Raw genomic sequence first — 18,207 nt, forward strand, 5'->3', positions numbered from 1 at the left:
TATCTTAGCAACCGCTAGGCAACCGGAGGATGTGAGGGTGCGGAGCTGAGAAGCCCGGGGCGGGCTAGGCTTGGGGTGGGCGGGTCGCAGGACCCTTGTGAGGGTTATCGACTTGGCCTTCAGTAGGGGTCAAGACGCAGGCACCTGCGCCAAAGGGGAGCAAAGCCGGGCTCGGCCCGAGGCCCCCAGGATCTCCCTCTCCCAATGTTGGAGGTAGGAGGCTTCATACCTTCCGCGCTCTGGGGCAGAAAGCGGCCGACTACACTGCAGCCCGGAGGGGGATCCAGGGAAGGGCGGGTCTGGTGGCCTGGACTCCAGATCCCGTACAACTTCCCGGGCTCTGGCCTGTATCCCACTACCCTTAGTCTCAGTGATTCAGAGCTCAGGCTTGTGAACCAGACTTCCAGTTTCTAAATTGAATATTAATAGCATACTAGCTGTGTAACCTCGCGCAAGTTTCTTAACTTCTCGGATCCTTAATTTTGGTACCTGTAAAAAAGGTTTAATAGTACCTAAGGTTAAGTAGCGTAACCGTGAGGCCGGACTGACTAGTTGAAATGCCAGCTCTATTAACATAGTTGCCTGACCTTGGACAGGCTACTTAATGTTTCCGTCCTTTCCTCTCCTCCTCTGTGAAATGGAAATGATAATTATCTACCTCATGGAGTTGTTTGAAGATTAAATGAGATGTACAGTGTTTAATACAGTATCTGACACATAGCCTTCAGTACATGTCAACAGTAATTATTATTACCCTGATCTTCACATCCCATGCTTGTAAAAGCAAAAGGAACGGAAATTCACAAATTTCCAAGCCTTGGCACAAAGCAGTTGTCCTTGACATCTGTTGCCGAGGCAGGCAGGGGTAAGCTGGAGAGGGGTGCACTTCCAAAGAAGGTGGAATGGCCAGGAGGAAATGGCTGTTTTGCTGAAACAGGGCTCTCAGGAAAAAGGTCCTTCTTAGGACCTGGTTGCCCCCTTCCATACCCCGGATCACCCTGAAGATTTTCCAGCGGTTTCCCTTGGTTCTGAACATGTTTTAGCCCTTTGGTTCTGACCTTCATTCATCCAGATTTAACCTGCTATGTGCCAGGCCCTGTGCTAGAAGCTGAGGATTTGAGATAAACAGGGCACTCCCTGTCCTCAGGGAGCCCAGTCAAGCCAAGCCATGCTTCTGAATTTTGAAGGTGCCTAGGATCACCTGGGAATCTTGTTAAAATACAAATTCTGATTCTATAGGTCTGAGGTAGGTTCTGAGATAGGATCTGAGATTTTGCATTTCTTTCTTTTTTCCTTTTCTTTTTTTTTTTTGAGACAGTGTCTCTCTCTGTTGCCCAGGCTGGAGTGCAGTGGCAGGATAGCTCACTGCAGCCTCCGCCTTCCAGGTTCCAGCAATTCTCCTGCGCAGTTATGCTAGTATCTGAGATTACAGGCTTGCGCCACCAGTCCCAACTAATTTTTGTATTTTTAGTAGAGACAGGTTTCACCATATTGGCCAGACTGATCTCAAACTCTTGACCTCAGGTGATCCACCTGCCTCAGCCTCCCAAACTACTGGGATTACAGGCGTGAGCCACCACACCTGGCCAGATTCTGTATTTCTTTTCTTTTCTTTTTTTTTTTTTTTGATTGTTGTTTTTGAAACATTGTTTCACTCTTGTTGCCCAGGCTGCAGTGCAATGGCCTGATCTCCGGTCACTGCAACCTTCACCTCCTGGGTTCAAACAATTCTCCTGCCTCAGCCTCCTGAACAGCTGGAATTGCAGGTGCCCGCCACCATGCCCAGCTAATTTTTGTACTTTTAGTAGAGACGGGGTTTCACCATGTTGGCCAGGCTGGTTTCAAACTCCTGATCTCAGGTGATCCACCAGCTTTGGCCTTCCAAAGTGCTGGGATGACAGATGCGAGCCACCACGCCCGGCCCAGATTCTGCATTTCTAACACTGTTCCCAGGTGACGCTGATGAAGCTGATTGGTTAACTGCACTTTAGCATGATAAAGAGGATTTTACAAACTAGTAGAGTAGAGGGTGGCTGCAGACTGGAGAGGAGGAAGTCCAGGCTAACTGCCTGGCAACTTGAGGTGGTCTCCGCCCCCTTGCTTGCTGAGGTTCCCTCCCAGGAATCCGACACGTGACAGTCTGTCTGCCGTCTCCGACTAGAGGGCCCTGTAAGCGCCATGGCTCCCAAGAAGCCATCCTGCCTTCACTCCCTGCTGCTGCCGCTTCTGACGCTACTGCTGCCCCAGGTAAGATGAGGCAGTTGAACCAGGTGATGGGGGGCGGGTGGGGGGAGTGTGGTGATGCAGGACCAGATCCAGCGGATAAGAGAAAGTCAAAAGTAACAACCAAACCACCCTCGGGGCTACTTCCATCTCCTCTGCTTTGGGCAGGCACTGACCCTCGACCCTCCCTCCAGGCCTCTGCTGAGCAGCGTCTCTTTCTCTTTGTAGGCAGACACTCGGTCGTTCGTAGTGGATCGGGATCATGACAGGTTTCTCCTAGACGGGGCCCCGTTCCGCTATGTATCTGGCAGCCTGCATTACTTTCGGGTACCGCGAGTGCTTTGGGCCGACCGGCTTTTAAAGATGCGATGGAGCGGCCTCAACACCATACAGTTGTAAGAAGTGTTGGCAAGAGCCGCGAAGGGGTGGGATCTACCACCCACTTAGAAAGGAGGTCGGGACGGGAAGACTGGCATGTTTGAACAGGGCTTAGAGCTCCAGGACTCCTAGGCCAAGGGTGGGAAAGGACAGGGCAGGACCTCCTTCCAGCCACTTCCTGGAGATGCCCTGCAAGGCCTGAGCCCTTAGGCCTCCTGGTGTCTCTCCACCTTGGGCTCTATTAACCTCTTCCTTTCTCAGTTATGTGCCCTGGAACTACCATGAGCCACAGCCTGGGGTCTATAACTTTAATGGCAGCCGGGACCTCATTGCCTTTCTGAATGAGGCAGCTCTAGCGAACCTGTTGGTCATACTGAGACCAGGACCTTACATCTGTGCAGAGTGGGAAATGGTGAGTTAGCTGGAGAAGGGATAGAACCAGAGTTATCCTTGTGTGGTTCCTAGACCACTCCCATCTGCCCACCCTCTAGGGCCATCTCCAGCACTATACTCAATTCGTTCCCTTCCTTCCTTCACCACCACACCCCAAAACAAAACCTACATGCTTCTTTGTCGCCTTTATGTTTGTCTCAGGGGGGTCTCCCATCCTGGTTGCTTCGAAAACCTGAAATTCATCTAAGAACCTCAGATCCAGGTGAGTTGAGACAAAAGATTTAACACAGAAGCAAGTAAAATGGGCAACTTGGGTGCCAAAAGCAGAAGAGACCATTCCCAAATTGGAGTTCATCATTCATATGCCAAGTGTTTCCTTCATGCCTAGCAGGATAGTAGAAACTGGGGGACCAGACAGACCCCCATCCTGTGCAGTGGAGCTTATAATATAGTGGAAGAAACTTATTTTTTTTAAAAAATGGCCGGGCACAGTGGCTCACCCCTGTAATCCCAGCACTTTGGGAGTCCAAGGCAGGTGGATCACAAGGTCAAGAGATGGAGACCATCCTGGCCAACATGGTAAAACCCCATCTGTACTAAAAATACAAAAATTAGCTGGGTGTGGTGGCACACGCCTATAGTCCCAGCTACTCAGGAGGCTGAAGCAGAATTGCTTGAACCTGGGAGGTGAAGGTTGCAGTGAGCCAAGATCATGCCACTGCAGTCCAGCCTGGTGACAGCGAGACTCATCTCAAAAAAAAAAAAAAAAAAAAAAAAACCCTATTATTGCAAGCTGTAAAAATACTATGCAAGAAAGTAAACAAGGAGTTGAGATATGAATGCCAGTGGGTCTCTTTTAGGTAGGGTGGTTAGAAAAGCCTTCTCTGAGAAGATGGCATTTCAGTTGACTTCTAGGGAAGGGAAACACTGGCATTATGAAGAGTGAGGCAAGAACATTCCAGGTAGAAGGGATGATAGAGGTCCCCCGAGATGGGAAAGAACATGGCATGATTGAGGAACTGAAAATGGACCAGCATGGCTGGAGCATAGTGGGTAGGGAGACAACAGTATAACGTGAAATCGAAGATGAGATGGAGACGGTCGATGCAGGACCATGTGCGCCACTGCAGACAACTTGCATTTTATTCCAAGTACAGTAGAAAAGCATTGAGAAAATTTAACCAGAGATGTGATATGATGTTTTAAAATATTTCAGCCTGGATGTGGGAAATGTATTCAAGGGGCAAGGGCAGGGGTGGAGAAACTAATTGGGAGCTATCACTTTAGCTGAGGGCAGAGATGATGGTGCCTAGACTAAGGCAATGGCAGTAGAAACAGAAGGAAGGGGGCAGACCTGAGAGATGGTTTGGAGACAAAAATCGCCAGGACTTGTTGATAGATTTGGATTGGAAGGGAGAGGGTGAGGTGGTGTAGGTATGATTGGGAAAGAAAGGCATCAAGGTAAGGGGTGGCAGATGAACTTTAGGGGCAAACAATAGTTTTGTCCTGGTCATGTTAAATTTTCATGTCACACTCAAGTGACGATATTAAGTAAGCAATGTATGAATATGGAGCTTAGTGGAGTGGTCTAAGCTAGACATATGAATTTGGATGTCATCAGTCTAAAGATGGCATTTAAATCCATGGGGTACTGAGACAAGACCTGGGGAAAGAAGGGATGAGGACTCAAGATTAAGCTCTGAGGATGCACAATATTTCAAGTTTAGATTTCACTTCAGGTGCAAATATCAAGGGAAAAAAATTATCTGATTTATAACTTTTTAAAATACAACCCTGGAAAAGTGCCTTATATCTGTGGGGCTCTATCCAGGTGATGTTTCACTTCTTCTTAGGAGAGCTGGAGAGCTTTATGTTCCCTGTAGTATCTCCCAAACTCAGCTGACTGAAATACATTTAAAATGATGAAGTATTCATGGTACACCAACATGCAGTCTCTGTTTTGCTCTACATTGCTAAATCCATGGTGATCTTTCAGGCCTCATCCTCCTTAACCAATCAGCAGCATTCAGCACAGTTGGTCACACTGTCCTTTGAAATACACTCTTCTCACACCTTCCATTCTCTCACCTCACTTATCTGGTCCCTGCCCCTGCCCTCCAGTCTTTCTGATCACTTCTTCTTAGTCTCTTACTGGTTTTTCTCTATTTTCCTTTCCTTTCCACTGAATGTAACAGGGTTCAGTCCTTGGATGCTTCTCTTTTCTATATTCTCATTCCTTAGTGGTCTCATCTATTTGCATGATGGAATTTAAATTCCATTTAATAGCTGATGACCCTGAAATTTGTATCTTTAGCCAGGACCTTTCCCTTGTCTTTCAAATACATATATCCAGCCTGCTTGACTTCTCCATTTGGACAAATAAAAGGCACAATGACACAACTAAGTTCCTAGCATTGCCTCCCAAATCACTTGTTCCCTCCCTTCTTCCCCTCTCAGCTAATGACAACTCCATTTTCCAATGGGGCAAGCTTAGCACTATGGTATAATCTTTCACACCTGTCTTTACAATCTCTGGGGACCTTAGCATATATCATCCCTCCTACTGAGATGTTCTTACCTTGCTCTTCACATGATCCTTTTCAGAGAAGCCTTTACTGACCACCCTACTCCACATTCAATCTGGCAGAAAATCCTATCACCTGAGGTCAGGAGTTCAAGACCACCCTGGCCAACGTGGCAAAAACCCATCTCTACTAAAAATACAAAAAATTAGCTGGGTGAGGTGATGGGTTCCTGTAATCCCAGCTACTTGGGAGGCTGAGACAGGAGAATCACTTGAACCCGGGAGGCAGAGGTTGCAGTGAGCCAAGATCGTGCAGCTTCACTCCAGCCTAGACGACAGATCAATGAGACCTTGTCTCGAAAAAAAAGAAATTCCTATCAGCTTTTCTTCACAAACATTAAATTTAAGTATTTTTTATCACCCCTATTGCCTCCACTCTGGTCCAAACCAGCTCTCTCAACTGGCTTATTTTATAGCTTCCTAACTGGTTTCCCTCATTTGCCGTCTCCCCCATATAGTCTTGTCTCAATACAGCAGCCACTGTGATCCTGTTTAAATATAAGTTTAAAGATACATCTCAGATCTTGTCATTTCTCTGCTTAAACCTATCCAGTAGGTTCTCATCTCATTCAGAATATGAACCATAGATTCCTTAAAGTGGTAGGTCCTACACAATTGGCCCCAGTCACCTCCTGGGCATTACTGCTCTTCTTCCCCATGTTCACTTTGCTGCAGCCACAGTGGCCTCATTGCTGTTCTTCAAACCCACCAGGCCTTGGGCTTTGTGGCCTTTTTGTGTGGTGTTCCTTATCACAAACTTCCTGAGGAAGTCACCTTGGTGAGGCCTTCCTGGTCTCTCTCTCATATATATATATACATTTTTTTTTTTTGAGACAGAGTCTTGCTCTGTGACCGAGGCTGGAGTGCAGTCACGAAATCTCGGCTCATTGCAACCCCAACCCCCGGGTTCAAGCAATTCTCCTGCCTCAGCCTCCTGAGTAGCTGGGATTACAGGTGCTCACCACTTCACCCTGCTAATTTTTTGTATTTTTAGTAGAGACAGGGTTTTGCCATGTTGGCCAGGCAGGTCTCGAACTCCTGACCTCAGGTCATCCACCCACCTTGGACTCTGAAAGTGCTGGGATTACAAGTGTGAGCCAATGCGCCTGGACTTCCTCTCTGTTCCCTATATACTACCTCCCCCCACCCACCCACCCCCCCGCCACGTTACGGAGTTTCGCACTTGTTGCCCAGGCTGGAGTGCAGTGGCATGGTCTTGGCTCACTGCAACCTCCGCCTCTTGGGTTCAAGCAATTCTCTTGCCTCAGCCTCCTGAGGAGCTGGGATTACAGGTGCCTGCCACCATGCCTGGCTTATTTTTTGGTATTTTTAGTAGAGACAGGGTTTCACCATGTTGGCCAAGCTGGTCTCGAACTCTTGACCTCAGGTGATCCACCCACCTCAACCTCCTAAAGTGCTGGGATTACATGCATGAGCCACTGTGCCCAGCCATACCACCTTTTTTTTTTTTTTTTTGGTGGAGTCTTGCTCCATTGCCCAGGTTGGAGTGTACAATGGCACAATCTCAGCTCACTGTAACCTCTGCCTCCCGGGTTCAAGCAATTCTCCTGCCTCAGCCTCCCGAGTAGCTGGGATTACAGGCATGTGCCACCACACCCGGCTAATTTTGTATTTTTAGTAGAGACGGGGTTTCTCCAGGTTGGTCAGGCTGGTCTCGAACTCCCGACCTCAGGTGATCCACCTGCCTCGGCCTCCCAAAGTGCTGGAATCACAGGCGTGAGCTACCGCACCTGACCCATACCACCTTTTTTTATCCTCCTTCCCTGCTAGTGAATACAATATTTTATGTTTTATTATTTTATTTTTTTGAAATGGAGTCTTGCTCTATTATCCAGCTTAGAGTACAGTGACGTTATCTCAGCTCATTCCACCCTCCGCCTCCCAGATTTAAGCAATTCTCTTGTCTCAGACTCCTGAGTGGCTGGGACTACAGGTGCATGCCACCATGCCCAGCTAATTTTTGTATTTTTAGTAGAGACGGGGTTTTGTAATTTTGGCCAGGCTGGTCTCTAACTCCTGACCTTAGGTGATCCGCCTGCCTCAGCCTCCCAAAGTACTAGGATTCCAGGCATGAACCACCATGCCCAGCCATGTTTTATTTTTTTAAGAGACAGGGTTTCACCATGTTGCCCTGCTGGTCTCAAACTCCTGGGCTCAAGTGATCTGCCTGCCTCAGAGTCTCAGAGTGCTAGGATTGCAGGTGTGAGCCACTGCACTCATCCAGGAATACAATATTTTAAATAACTGTGTGCATGAAACGAAGTTTGTGTACATTGGACCATCAGAAGGCAAAGAGTCAGATGTGGAATTTTCCGTTTGTAGCATCATGTAGATGCTAAAAAATTTCAAATTTTGGTGCATTTCAAATTTCAGATTAAGGATGCTCAACCTGTATAATGATGTTTCAATTGCTTATTTAAATCACCTGCATTGTCAGTTACATCAGAGCAGGTCAGATATTCTACATTTCTGTGAATTCCCATGCTACTTCATAGCAATCTCCGGTATAAGTTGATTATGTACTCTAGGCTATATATTTAACATTTTTCTTAGCTTCTAGGCTGGGGCACTTTCAGGCTGCTTGGTGCCAGGGGGCTGCCCGTTAACATTTTTCTTATATTTATTATTAATTTTTTGTGTAGATACCATTAAATTCACATAAGCATCTTATATTTGTTCTTAAGAAACACTAGGGCTGGGTGCAGTGGCTTACTCCTGTAATCCTGGCACTTTGAGAAGCCAAGGGAGGCAGATCGCCTGCGGTTGGGAGTTCGATACCAGCCTGACCAACATGGAGAAACCCCGTCTCTACTAAAAATATAAAATCAGCCGGGCGTGGTGACGCATGCCTATAATCCTAGCTACTCAGGAGGCTGAGGCAGGAAAATCACTTGAACCCCAGAGGTGGAGGTTGCAGTGAGCCAAGATCACACCACTGCACTCCAAAAAAAAAAAAAAAGGAAGAAAGAAAAAAAAACACTACTTTAAGGTTTCCTATGTTCAAATTTCATTGACATGCAAATATACAAGGTGCTTAGGGTTGGGAATTTCTTGACGAGTCATTGCTTCTTATATTTAGTGGTGAGCAAGTGTAATGGTAGCCCCTAACAAAGAAGCTCTGCTCCTTCCTTTAGACTTCCTTGCCGCAGTGGACTCCTGGTTCAAGGTTTTGCTGCCCAAGATATATCCATGGCTTTACCACAATGGGGGCAACATCATTAGCATTCAGGTACAAGGGGGATGTGACTGGGGCAGGGGAAGGAGGTGCAAGGGGTTCTTTATCTCCACCCCATAGCTGGGCTCCACTTTCCCTTCCCTCTGGCAGGTGGAGAATGAATACGGTAGCTACAGAGCCTGTGACTCCAGCTACATGAGGCACTTGGCTGGGCTCTTCCGTGCACTACTAGGAGAAAAGATCTTGCTCTTCACTACAGATGGGCCTGAAGGACTCCAGTGTGGCTCCCTCCAGGGACTCTATACCACTGTAGATTTTGGCCCAGGTCTCCTAAGCAAGGGCTGGAAGTGGAGTCTGGGGAAGGGACGCCTCTTCCACGATATTTGTCTTTTTCTTTTCTCTTTTTTCCGCAGCTGACAACATGACCAAAATCTTTACCCTGCTTCGGAAGTATGAACCCCATGGGCCGTTGGTGAGGGACCAGAGAGGAATCAGAGAATCAGGGATGGGAATGGGCCCAGCTCAGTTCCATCTCACCCACAGCTCCTTTCATTTCACATTCTAGGTAAACTCTGAGTACTACACAGGCTGGCTGGATTACTGGGGCCAGAATCACTCCACACAGTCTGTGTCAGCTGTAACCAAAGGACTAGAGAACATGCTTGAGTTGGGAGCCAGTGTGAACATGTAACTAAAGACACCGGGGCCAATATAACTCTGTAGCTGGGAGTTGGGGATGAAAGTTAAGATTCAGTGAGTCAGCTTTTACCTTTTCCCCCACCCTCCCTCACTTCAGGTACATGTTCCATGGAGGTACCAACTTTGGATATTGGAATGGTGAGTCCAAATGGTCCCTGGGATAGAAGCAGGGAGGTAACAGAGAATTAGAATCTAAGGGCTAGGTGGATTAGCATGTCTAGAAGCTTAATATGGCCACCACTGCCCCCTCTAATGGCAAAATTCCTCTGCATGAAGCATGCTTAGTAGTGCCTGTCATCTGAAATATATGTCGAATTAATTAAATTGGCTTCAGGTGCTGATAAGAAGGGACGCTTCCTTCCAATTACTACCAGCTATGACTATGATGCACCTATATCTGAAGCAGGAGACCCTACACCTAAGCTTTTTGCTCTTCGAAATGTCATCAGCAAGGTACCCTACCACTTCGTTAAGCTCCAAAGGCTTTTATTAATCTGGGGGGAGTGCCCATATTGTAAAGGGATCCCATGAATTGGTGGTTATTGTCTGGGCCACAGCTCAGCATCTCACTGAAGCATTTCCCATTCACCCAAACGGGCCTATGTGCAAAGAAACACAGGTGTGCAAAATAGAGCCTTCATGACCCCTGAAGCCCTTCCCTGGGCCCCAGGTTAAGAACTCCCTAGAGTCTCGGAATAGGTATTGTTGTCTGTGGTTTTCCTATGGCTTCTGAGAGAATTTGGGCTCAGTTCCAGGAAGTTCCTTTGGGACCTTTACCTCCCCCCAGCCCCAAGATGATGCTTGGACCTTTGACTCTCCACCTGGTAAGTTCCTCCACATCTTTTCTCTGATACCACACCTTTGTTTTCTGAATAGCCTATTCTTTCTTGTCCTCTATCCAGAAATTTCCCTTATATTCTGATTCTTCTCCCTTATTCTAATAGGTTGGGCATTTGCTGGCTTTCCTAGACTTGTTATGCCCCCATGGGCCCATTAATTCAATCTTGCCAATGACTTTTGAGGCTGTCAAGCAGGTAAGACATAAACCCATATCTGGTGGAGATGACAACCTCCCTGAGCAGCTACAGCCAAAAGTTGGCTATAACCACAGTGTTCTTTTGTATCACTGTTTGTCTGAAGTATTCATTCTTCCATACCCAGGACCATGGCTTCATGTTGTACCGAACCTACCTGACCCATACCATTTTTGAGCCAACACCATTCTGGGTGCCAAATAATGGAGTCCATGACCGTGCCTACGTGATGGTGGATGGGGTGAGAACCTAATTCCAAGCTGTGAGCCCTAGTTTCCTCTCTTCCCTAGTAAGTGTTAGCCTTAAGTTCCCCATATTTACCCTTTCCCACCTGCCTGCTCACATTTGCAGAGGGTTCCAGGGATAAACTGGGATGAGGAAGAGTTTGATTAAGGATAGAGTTCTAGAATAGATAGCTACATTCTCTCTGTCCTCCAAATAAGTGTCCTAATGTGGTTTCCTATGCAGTGGCTAAGACCTAGATGCTGAGCCTTGCACCTATCCTATCTCCTATCCACAGGTGTTCCAGGGTGTTTTGGAGCGAAATATGAGAGACAAACTATTTTTGATGGGGAAACTGGGGTCCAAACTGGATATCTTGCTGGAGAACATGGGGAGGCTGAGTTTTGGGTCTAACAGCAGTGACTTCAAGGTGAGCTAGCTTTGTCTATTTATATCCCAGGACTTGATTAAGGATAGCTTGGACCCAGAGCTTAGTGAATGATGACTTTTCATTTGCCTTCCCTACAGGGCCTGTTGGAGCCACCAATTCTGGGACACACAATCCTTACCCAGTGGATGATGTTCCCTCTGAAAATTGATAACCTTGTAAAGTGGTGGTTTCCCCTCCAGTTGCTGAAAAGACCACATCCTCAAGCTCCTTCTGGCCCCACATTCTACTCCAAAACATTTCCAATTGTAGGCTCAGTTGGGGACACATTTCTGTATCTACCTGGATGGACCAAGGTAATTGCTAATGATGGTGGTCTGGGTAGCAGGGAGGCAAAAGAGAAAAATCATAGAAGGAGAGGAACAGACAGTATCCTTTGATTAGAAACCCAAAAGGATATGATTCTACCCCCGAAGAGCTGACCCTTTCTTTTCACCCCTTTCCTGTTCCCTATTCCCTAGGGCCAAGTCTGGATCAATGGGTTTAACTTGGGCCGGTACTGGACAACGCAAGGGCCACAACAGACCCTCTACGTGCCAAGATTCCTGCTGTTTCCTAAGGGAGCCCTCAACAAAATCACATTGCTGGAACTAGAAAATGTGCCTCTCCAGCCCCAAGTCCAATTTTTGGATAAGCCTATCCTCAACAGCACCTTGCACGGGCTACGTATCGATTCCCTCTCAGCAGATACACTGAGTGCCTCTGAACCAATGGAGTTAAGTGGACACTGAAAGAAAGGTAAGCCGGGCGCGGTGGCTCACGCCTGTAATCCCAGCACTTTGGGAGGCTGAGGTGGGTGGATCACCGGAGGTCTGGAGTTCAAGACCAGCCTGAAATGGTGAAACCCCATGTCTACTAAAAATACAAAAATCAGCCAGGCGTGGTCATGGGTGCCTGTAATCCTAGCTACTCAGGAGGCTGAGGCAGGAGAATTGCTTGAACCCAGGAGGCAGAGGTTGCAGTGAGTGGAGATCATGCCACTGCACTCCAGCCTAGGTGACAGAGCAAGACTCCGTCTCAAAAAAAAGAAAGATAAATCCCTTGGACCCAGGACATGCAGTGGGCAGGATCCCTTGGTGCTGGCCACGGTGACCATAAGGAAGTAAAGGCCACAATACCTCTGAATGTAAGTACAAGTACACATTCCTTGCCAAACTTTATTGTGATTAAAGTTCCAGAGACAGTACCAGCTCCACATACCTCTGTGGCCCTGTCTTTGCCCTGGTTCCCAAGTGTCCTTCACCCCCATCTTCCAAATAATCTCTGGTTTCATGGGGAAGAAAAAACTTAGGGCTGCTGTGAATATGCCCTCTCAGGGCCCTGAGTTGGCCCCAGGTAGAGTTACTGTAAGAGATCAAGAAGAGGGCCTCCCTGCCTGACAGCGATGATCCTGGAGGCAATGTGTGGAGCAGAAAGAGAAGTCGAAGTAGTGAAAGGGAGTGAGGCCTTGGAGGGATGCCCCACAACTCCAACAGCGTCTGAACAAGAGGAAGAAAAATGGCTGGACAGGTACCTCAGAAACTTTCTAATACAAGCTCTCCCCATTCCTCCTGCCAGAACATATAAAATCCCCTCAACAGCCCTTCTGAATACTATGCAGGCATTCAATTCACTTGTCCCCAGTGGTCCCTGCAACATTACGGCCCACCCATTCCCTCAACCCCCTGCCCCATACCGAGCATTGACAATTGCAGAGTCAGGGATTGGAGGGGTAGGGGCTCCCAACTGAGCAGCGAGTCGGCGCTCTGCAGCTAGAGCTCTCTGAGGGAGAGAAGTTGTGTTAAGGACAAGCCCCCAGTGGTAAGGCACCCAAGAGGTGACATCTGTACGCTGGGGAAGGGATTAGACCTCTAAGGAAGGCTTGCTGTGGACAGGAGAACCTCCAGCCTCACCTTCTCTCGGTCACTGAGGGCGGCAAATTGCCGCTGCTCTTCTCGTTCCTGCTCCTCCTGCTCCTGCTGCCTCCGCTGCTGTTCCTCCCGTTGCCGCCGGGCTGCCTTCTGCGCCCTTTTCCGTGTAGCCTGCCGTGCCTCCATTTCTGGTGTCAATGGTCCTGGCACCTGGAGGATTTCAGATATAAGAACCTATAAGCTATCCTTGGTAAAACTGCAAGAAGTAGAAAGGATCTAGCCAGGATCTGTGAGGCCTTCCCACTCTGCTTCTCCTTCATATTCCAGCTGACCTGAGCTTTGTTGTAATCATAGGCATCTGGATTCTTCTCCATGAACCTTCGGAACTCATTACGTGTTGTTTTGTCAGCCGCAACGGTATAAGGTGGCCGGGCCCGAGAGTCCCTAGGTGCAAAAACCCCAAAAATGGGTTTAACTTGCCTCCTGTCTTTCCCAACATCACAGACAATATTCCCTTGGTCCCAACTAACCAGACTTTAGTCTTTAACCTCCAGAATATCCCCTCTATACCCGGAATGACTCAGAATAGGGACCCTCACTCACTGCACAGTGGGGTCGGCACCTGCTTCCAGCAGCAGACGAACCACTGAGCCTCTTCCAGCTGCAGCTGCTGCATGCAGGAGAGTAGAGCCACCAGAGCCTAAGGGGGCACTGAGCAGAGACAGAACTCCAGGGTCTCCAGGGCTCGGAGCCAGCTGGAGCTTCAGCACTCCAACATCTCCAGCTCGGCAAGCAGCAAGCAGCACATCCCAGAGCTCTGGCTGACCAGGGGCTTTGGCCTCATCCAGCAAAGGGCCCAAGGGGGTGGCAACTGCCTGGGATGACTGTGCAGAAGGCTCCTCTTGAGGTTGCTGGAGAAGAGTAATATGTGCCCCGGCCTCCTGGTCCCGGCTTTTCTCCTTCTTATTCCTTTTTCTCCTCCTCCGCTTGGGGAATACTTCAGACTCACGAAGATCCAGAGTCCCCACGGTCAACTCCACTAGCTCCAACTCTACCTTAAAGCCATCTTCTCCCTCTGACTCTGAACCTAGGGAAAAACCCAACATATGAAATCTATCTAGGGAGTACTCAGAGGGTGGAAGCAGATGCCTCCAATGCATAAGAATGAAAGCCTGAAATGAAATTGTTTTTATTTTGTCACCCAGATAAAGTAGCACATCAAGAGCTGAGTCCATTCTATCACATGCAAAAAGCAGGCTCTCAGCCCTGACAAGGACAAGAGTCCCTGGACTCTCCCTATGAGCAGACTTAGGATGCTGCACAATAGAGGAAAGTGCCCTCAACCCAAACCAGAGCATCCAACACAAGATCAACTACATGAGATCCACGCAACACATCCACACAACTGCTCCATGCAAAGACTTTTCTAAGCTCTGGGGAAACATCCATAATAAAAGAAATATTGATAGGGTGCGGCGGCTCACGCCTGTAATCCCAGCACTTTGAGAGGCCAAGACAAGTGATCACCTGAGGTCAGGAGTTCGAGACCAGCCTGTCCCACATGGCAAAACCCCATTTCAACTAAAAATACAAAAATTACTCAGGTGTGGTGGCAGGTACCTGTAATCCCAGCTACTGGGGAGACTGAGGCGGGAGAATAGCTTGAACCCAGGAGGTGGAGGTTGCAGTCAGCCGAAATCATGCCATTGCACCCCAGCCTGGGCAACAGAGCAAGACTCCACTTCAAAAAAAAAAAGGAAAAAAAAAGATAATAGATTTGGAAAGGTCATTAAACATGTTTCAGTAATTTGCTAAGATATAGACACTCTGTGGGTATGTGTTTAAATAAGGAAATGGGTCAGTTATGAGAGCAGGGAATTTGCCACTGCATTTCTAGGACAGAAACTCAAATCTGACAGTTGCCAGATAGTAATCAAACCCTGTTTGGGAGATTCCTCATTCTGCCCAAGTGCTTTCTTTTCATCACTGCAGATCTTTATTGCTTCCTCAGTAGGCTTCTTCCTCTCCTCTGTTACTGTTTTCCAATGTGTCTGAGGTGAGTGCAGTCTGACCGCTTCCCGAGGGTCTTCTTCTGCCATAAAACAAAAGATCTTTCTCAACCCTAGCTGAGGAGAAGCTAGTGCAGGTTTCTCTCAATGAAGATGCAGCTGTGCTGCAGTCCAAGGCTTAGAAAATCCTCTGGATATACCGATGAGAATGGAGGCTTAGGCTGGAGAGAACAGGAAGGTCTAGGGAATTGGGATCTGGAGCAAAGGCTCACCATAGACATGCAAAGTGGTCAGCTTATGGAGCACACGCTGTAGCTCTTGAAAGGTGGGTCTGCGGGTGGCGAGGGGGATATCCCAAAGTCGAGGATCCCCCCTTTGCAGGGGTGCCCCCTTGCCTCCAAAGAACAAGGACCGGCCAGAGCGGGGAGCATGCAACAGTATCGTATCAGCCTCCTCCAGCACCTTAGCCCAGACTGGCCCTGCCAGCAGGTCACGAACATCCTAGAAAAGAGAGTAACTCAGTCCTGCATACGTTTACTTGCTATGTTTAAATCTCCAACTAAAAAGATGGCCCACAGAAGTGCAAGGAGTGGAAAGAAGAGGGTAACACGGAGGAAAAAATGAGAGGACTAAGGCTCCTGAGGAATCCTTAATCTGCCATTGTGTACCTATAAATAAGGAAAATTGGAAGGATGTGAGTCAAAAACCTCCCTACTTAACAGTGAGTTGAACTGAGATGCCAAAAAGAATAGATCAGGACTGCCAGAACTGAGATGCCAAAAAGAATAGATCAGGACAGCCAGGTCTAAGAGACTTAACTCACCTTATAGAGTGTTGCTTCATTGTAGCGCCTCAGGTTGGCTCCAGCAGAGCGTGATGCCCCACCCCGGGCATCCCGAAGCCCCTGGGCTGTGCCCCGCTTGGCTCGCACTGTGTAGCGGTGAAAGGTTTTGTGTGTCACCACTTCTTTTCTGTAGAAAGCACAGACTCAGTACTGGAAACCAGCTGGTGCTCCCTGGCTACCAGGATCCACTCCATCCTTAGCCCCATGCAGCACCCTCTCACCCCTGAAATATGGCACCAGCAAAGTGCCCAGCTGCAGCCATGAGCACCACGCAGTCTCTGGGACCTCTACTTTGCAGGTTCTGTAGCAGGAGTTCTGCCTCTTCTGGGGGATCCTTGATGACAGAGAAGCATCAGAAACATATCTGTTGCATTCACTGACAGCAAGAAACCAAGTGCCATTTTTCACAAACATTATCTCATTTAATATGACCACCCTGAGGCTTATTTCCATTTGACAAACAAGGAAATTTGAGGCTTGGAGAGGCAGTCAAGAACCACAATTCTAACCTAAATTGGTTTGTTTCCAAACTTAATTCCATTATACTTAACCCTTCTACAATTCAGGCCAGTTTCAATCCAAGACTGTGTTGTCAAGCATGATACCCGCACCCAACAGGAAGGAAGAGAAGCAGTGAGAAATGTACTAGGCTAAGGGAAATCTAGGCTGGGTATACAAAAGGCTGGGGTTAGCCATACAACCTGTACTGTCACTTGCCTGATGAGGGCCTAGGACACAGCGGTAGGCATAAAGAAACTGGCCCTGGGCATTCTGGAAAAGAACCCGATGAGGGTAAAAGCCTTGGGGTGGGTTGGGCTTCTCAAATCTAGCCCTCTCCTGATCCAGCGTCTGCAAGTCCTCCTCACTGGCTGAGTCTGAGTCTTCTGATCCTGAGATGCTGGAAAGATCTCCTGAAGACAGACAATAGTAGATACACAAGTTTGGTATCCCATCTTTGTTCTTTCCTCAAACTCTATAAACTAGTGCCTTCTTATACTTCCATGTCCTAATTCTACACAGGTTGTCCTACCAATCACCTGTGGAGCTCTGCTTTTCAAAGTCCCGGGCAGACAGAAGAGGCTTGTCCTTGAGACGCTGCTTTAGGTTAAACCGATGCCAGTCAAGCTTATAATGTTCCCTCTAGTACAAAGACAAAGAGTGAGATAAAGGTGGAAATATGCCCCAGCCTGACCTTGTATACTGGCCATATAGAATTCTAGAAGTATGACCAGGTAACACCAACTGCCTCAATCAAAGCATGGACCTTGATTGATTGATTGATTGATTGATTGGGACGGGGTTTCACCATGTTGGCCAGGCTGGTCTCGAACTCCTGACCTCAGGTGATCCACCTGCCCCAGCCTCCCAAAGTGCTGGTATTACAGGCCTGAGCCACCACACCCCGCCTACATGGACCTTTTATTAAGACAAATCAAATGTCTACCTCTCCCCACCCATCATTACACTTTTGCTTCTAACATCTAGCTCTGCACCTGACCTATTACCTGTTCTTGGTGGTTCTGGAAGGTCTGGTCACACGTTGAACAAAATAACTTCTCTGAAATATCCATAGGACCCTGGAGTTGCTTTCTTTCTGTGCTTTCTCTCTCCCCTGAGCCTAAATAAGGGAAGAGTAATTGGACGTAGAAAGGGAGCCCAAATCCACAGTGACAAGAATTATATTCAGTATGTGATATACAAAGCAGAGGAGGATACAAAAAAGATGGCATGATACTGCCTTCAAGGAATTTACACTCTAGTAGTCATGAAATAAACAGTACGGCAATCACTTAATGCAATAAACATGCTTCTGAAAAGATGTATGTAAAATGAGTGTAAATAAAATATTTTATTTAAATTAGCCAAACAGATTGTTTAGGCAAATCCTATAGAAAACAATTTCGTTAAGTTTAAAATTATTTTTAACTGTACAAAGACCACTTCTCAAATACTTTTTAAAGTTTACATTTCCAATTAAGTGTACAGTTTGTCTAAAGAGAGGCACAAGAAAACATGAAGCCAAACTAAAGTTACACAAAACAGGCCCAGCACAGTGGCTCATGCCTGTAATCCCAGCACTTTGGGAGGCTGACGCAGGCAGATCATTTGAGGCCAGGAGTTCGAGACTAGCCTGGCCAACATGATGAAACCCATTTCTACTAAAAATACAATAATTAGATGGGCGTGGTGGTGCATGCCTGTAGTCCCAGCTACTTGGGAGGCTGAGGCAGGAGAATCACTTGAACCTGGGAGGCAGAGGTTGCAGTGAGCGGAGATCACACCACTGCACTCCAGCCTGGGCAACAGAGCGAGACCCTGTCTCAAAA

General features: G+C 47.6%; 2 protein-coding genes across 12 annotated transcripts in view; one reads left to right on the forward strand and one right to left on the reverse strand.

Annotated features, from left to right (window-relative positions):
- Positions 1–18,207, forward strand: part of GLB1L (galactosidase beta 1 like) — a 20,833-nt gene continuing 2,626 nt past the window's right edge. For 3 of the 8 annotated variants that reach the window (XR_010341410.1, XR_010341409.1, XR_010341411.1), the window contains exons 1-16: positions 1,806–2,247; positions 2,452–2,618; positions 2,863–3,013; positions 3,196–3,256; positions 8,734–8,828; positions 8,925–9,099; positions 9,188–9,246; positions 9,340–9,461; positions 9,571–9,611; positions 9,808–9,926; positions 10,223–10,297; positions 10,418–10,507; positions 10,635–10,748; positions 11,028–11,159; positions 11,258–11,473; positions 11,639–12,303. Coding sequence is in view for 4 of the 8 variants with exons in the window: in XM_012445922.2 (XP_012301345.1) it covers positions 2,179–2,247; positions 2,452–2,618; positions 2,863–3,013; positions 3,196–3,256; positions 8,734–8,828; positions 8,925–9,099; positions 9,188–9,246; positions 9,340–9,461; positions 9,571–9,611; positions 9,808–9,926; positions 10,223–10,297; positions 10,418–10,507; positions 10,635–10,748; positions 11,028–11,159; positions 11,258–11,473; positions 11,639–11,908 (1,956 nt within the window). In the remaining 4 variants the exon portion in view is untranslated. Of the gene's footprint in view, positions 214–1,805; positions 2,248–2,451; positions 2,619–2,862; positions 3,014–3,195; positions 3,257–8,733; positions 8,829–8,924; positions 9,100–9,187; positions 9,247–9,339; positions 9,462–9,570; positions 9,612–9,807; positions 9,927–10,222; positions 10,298–10,417; positions 10,508–10,634; positions 10,749–11,027; positions 11,160–11,257; positions 11,474–11,638; positions 12,377–18,207 lie in introns of those variants that run through there. The other 5 variants (XM_012445922.2, XM_012445921.2, XM_012445924.3 and 2 more) reach the window with 5 other exon arrangements.
- Positions 12,303–18,207, reverse strand: part of ANKZF1 (ankyrin repeat and zinc finger peptidyl tRNA hydrolase 1) — a 7,191-nt gene continuing 1,286 nt past the window's right edge. For 2 of the 4 annotated variants that reach the window (XM_012445918.3, XM_012445920.3), the window contains exons 3-14: positions 17,386–17,498; positions 16,918–17,020; positions 16,598–16,791; positions 16,102–16,214; positions 15,860–16,007; positions 15,309–15,537; positions 14,967–15,119; positions 13,631–14,114; positions 13,360–13,471; positions 13,070–13,237; positions 12,853–12,938; positions 12,303–12,655 (exon numbers count right to left, since the gene is read on the reverse strand). In XM_012445918.3, the coding sequence (XP_012301341.2) occupies positions 12,532–12,655; positions 12,853–12,938; positions 13,070–13,237; positions 13,360–13,471; positions 13,631–14,114; positions 14,967–15,119; positions 15,309–15,537; positions 15,860–16,007; positions 16,102–16,214; positions 16,598–16,791; positions 16,918–17,020; positions 17,386–17,498 (2,027 nt within the window). In that variant the 3' untranslated portion in view covers positions 12,303–12,531. Of the gene's footprint in view, positions 12,656–12,852; positions 12,939–13,069; positions 13,238–13,359; positions 13,472–13,630; positions 14,115–14,966; positions 15,120–15,308; positions 15,538–15,859; positions 16,008–16,101; positions 16,215–16,597; positions 16,792–16,917; positions 17,021–17,385; positions 17,499–18,207 lie in introns of those variants that run through there. The other 2 variants (XM_064372967.1, XM_064372968.1) reach the window with 2 other exon arrangements.

The sequence above is a fragment of the Aotus nancymaae genome, unplaced genomic scaffold (assembly GCF_030222135.1).
Source record: "Aotus nancymaae isolate 86718 unplaced genomic scaffold, 86718_ANA_hifiasm-v0.15.2.pri h1tg000008l, whole genome shotgun sequence".
NCBI classification, from domain to species: Eukaryota; Metazoa; Chordata; class Mammalia; order Primates; family Aotidae; genus Aotus; species Aotus nancymaae.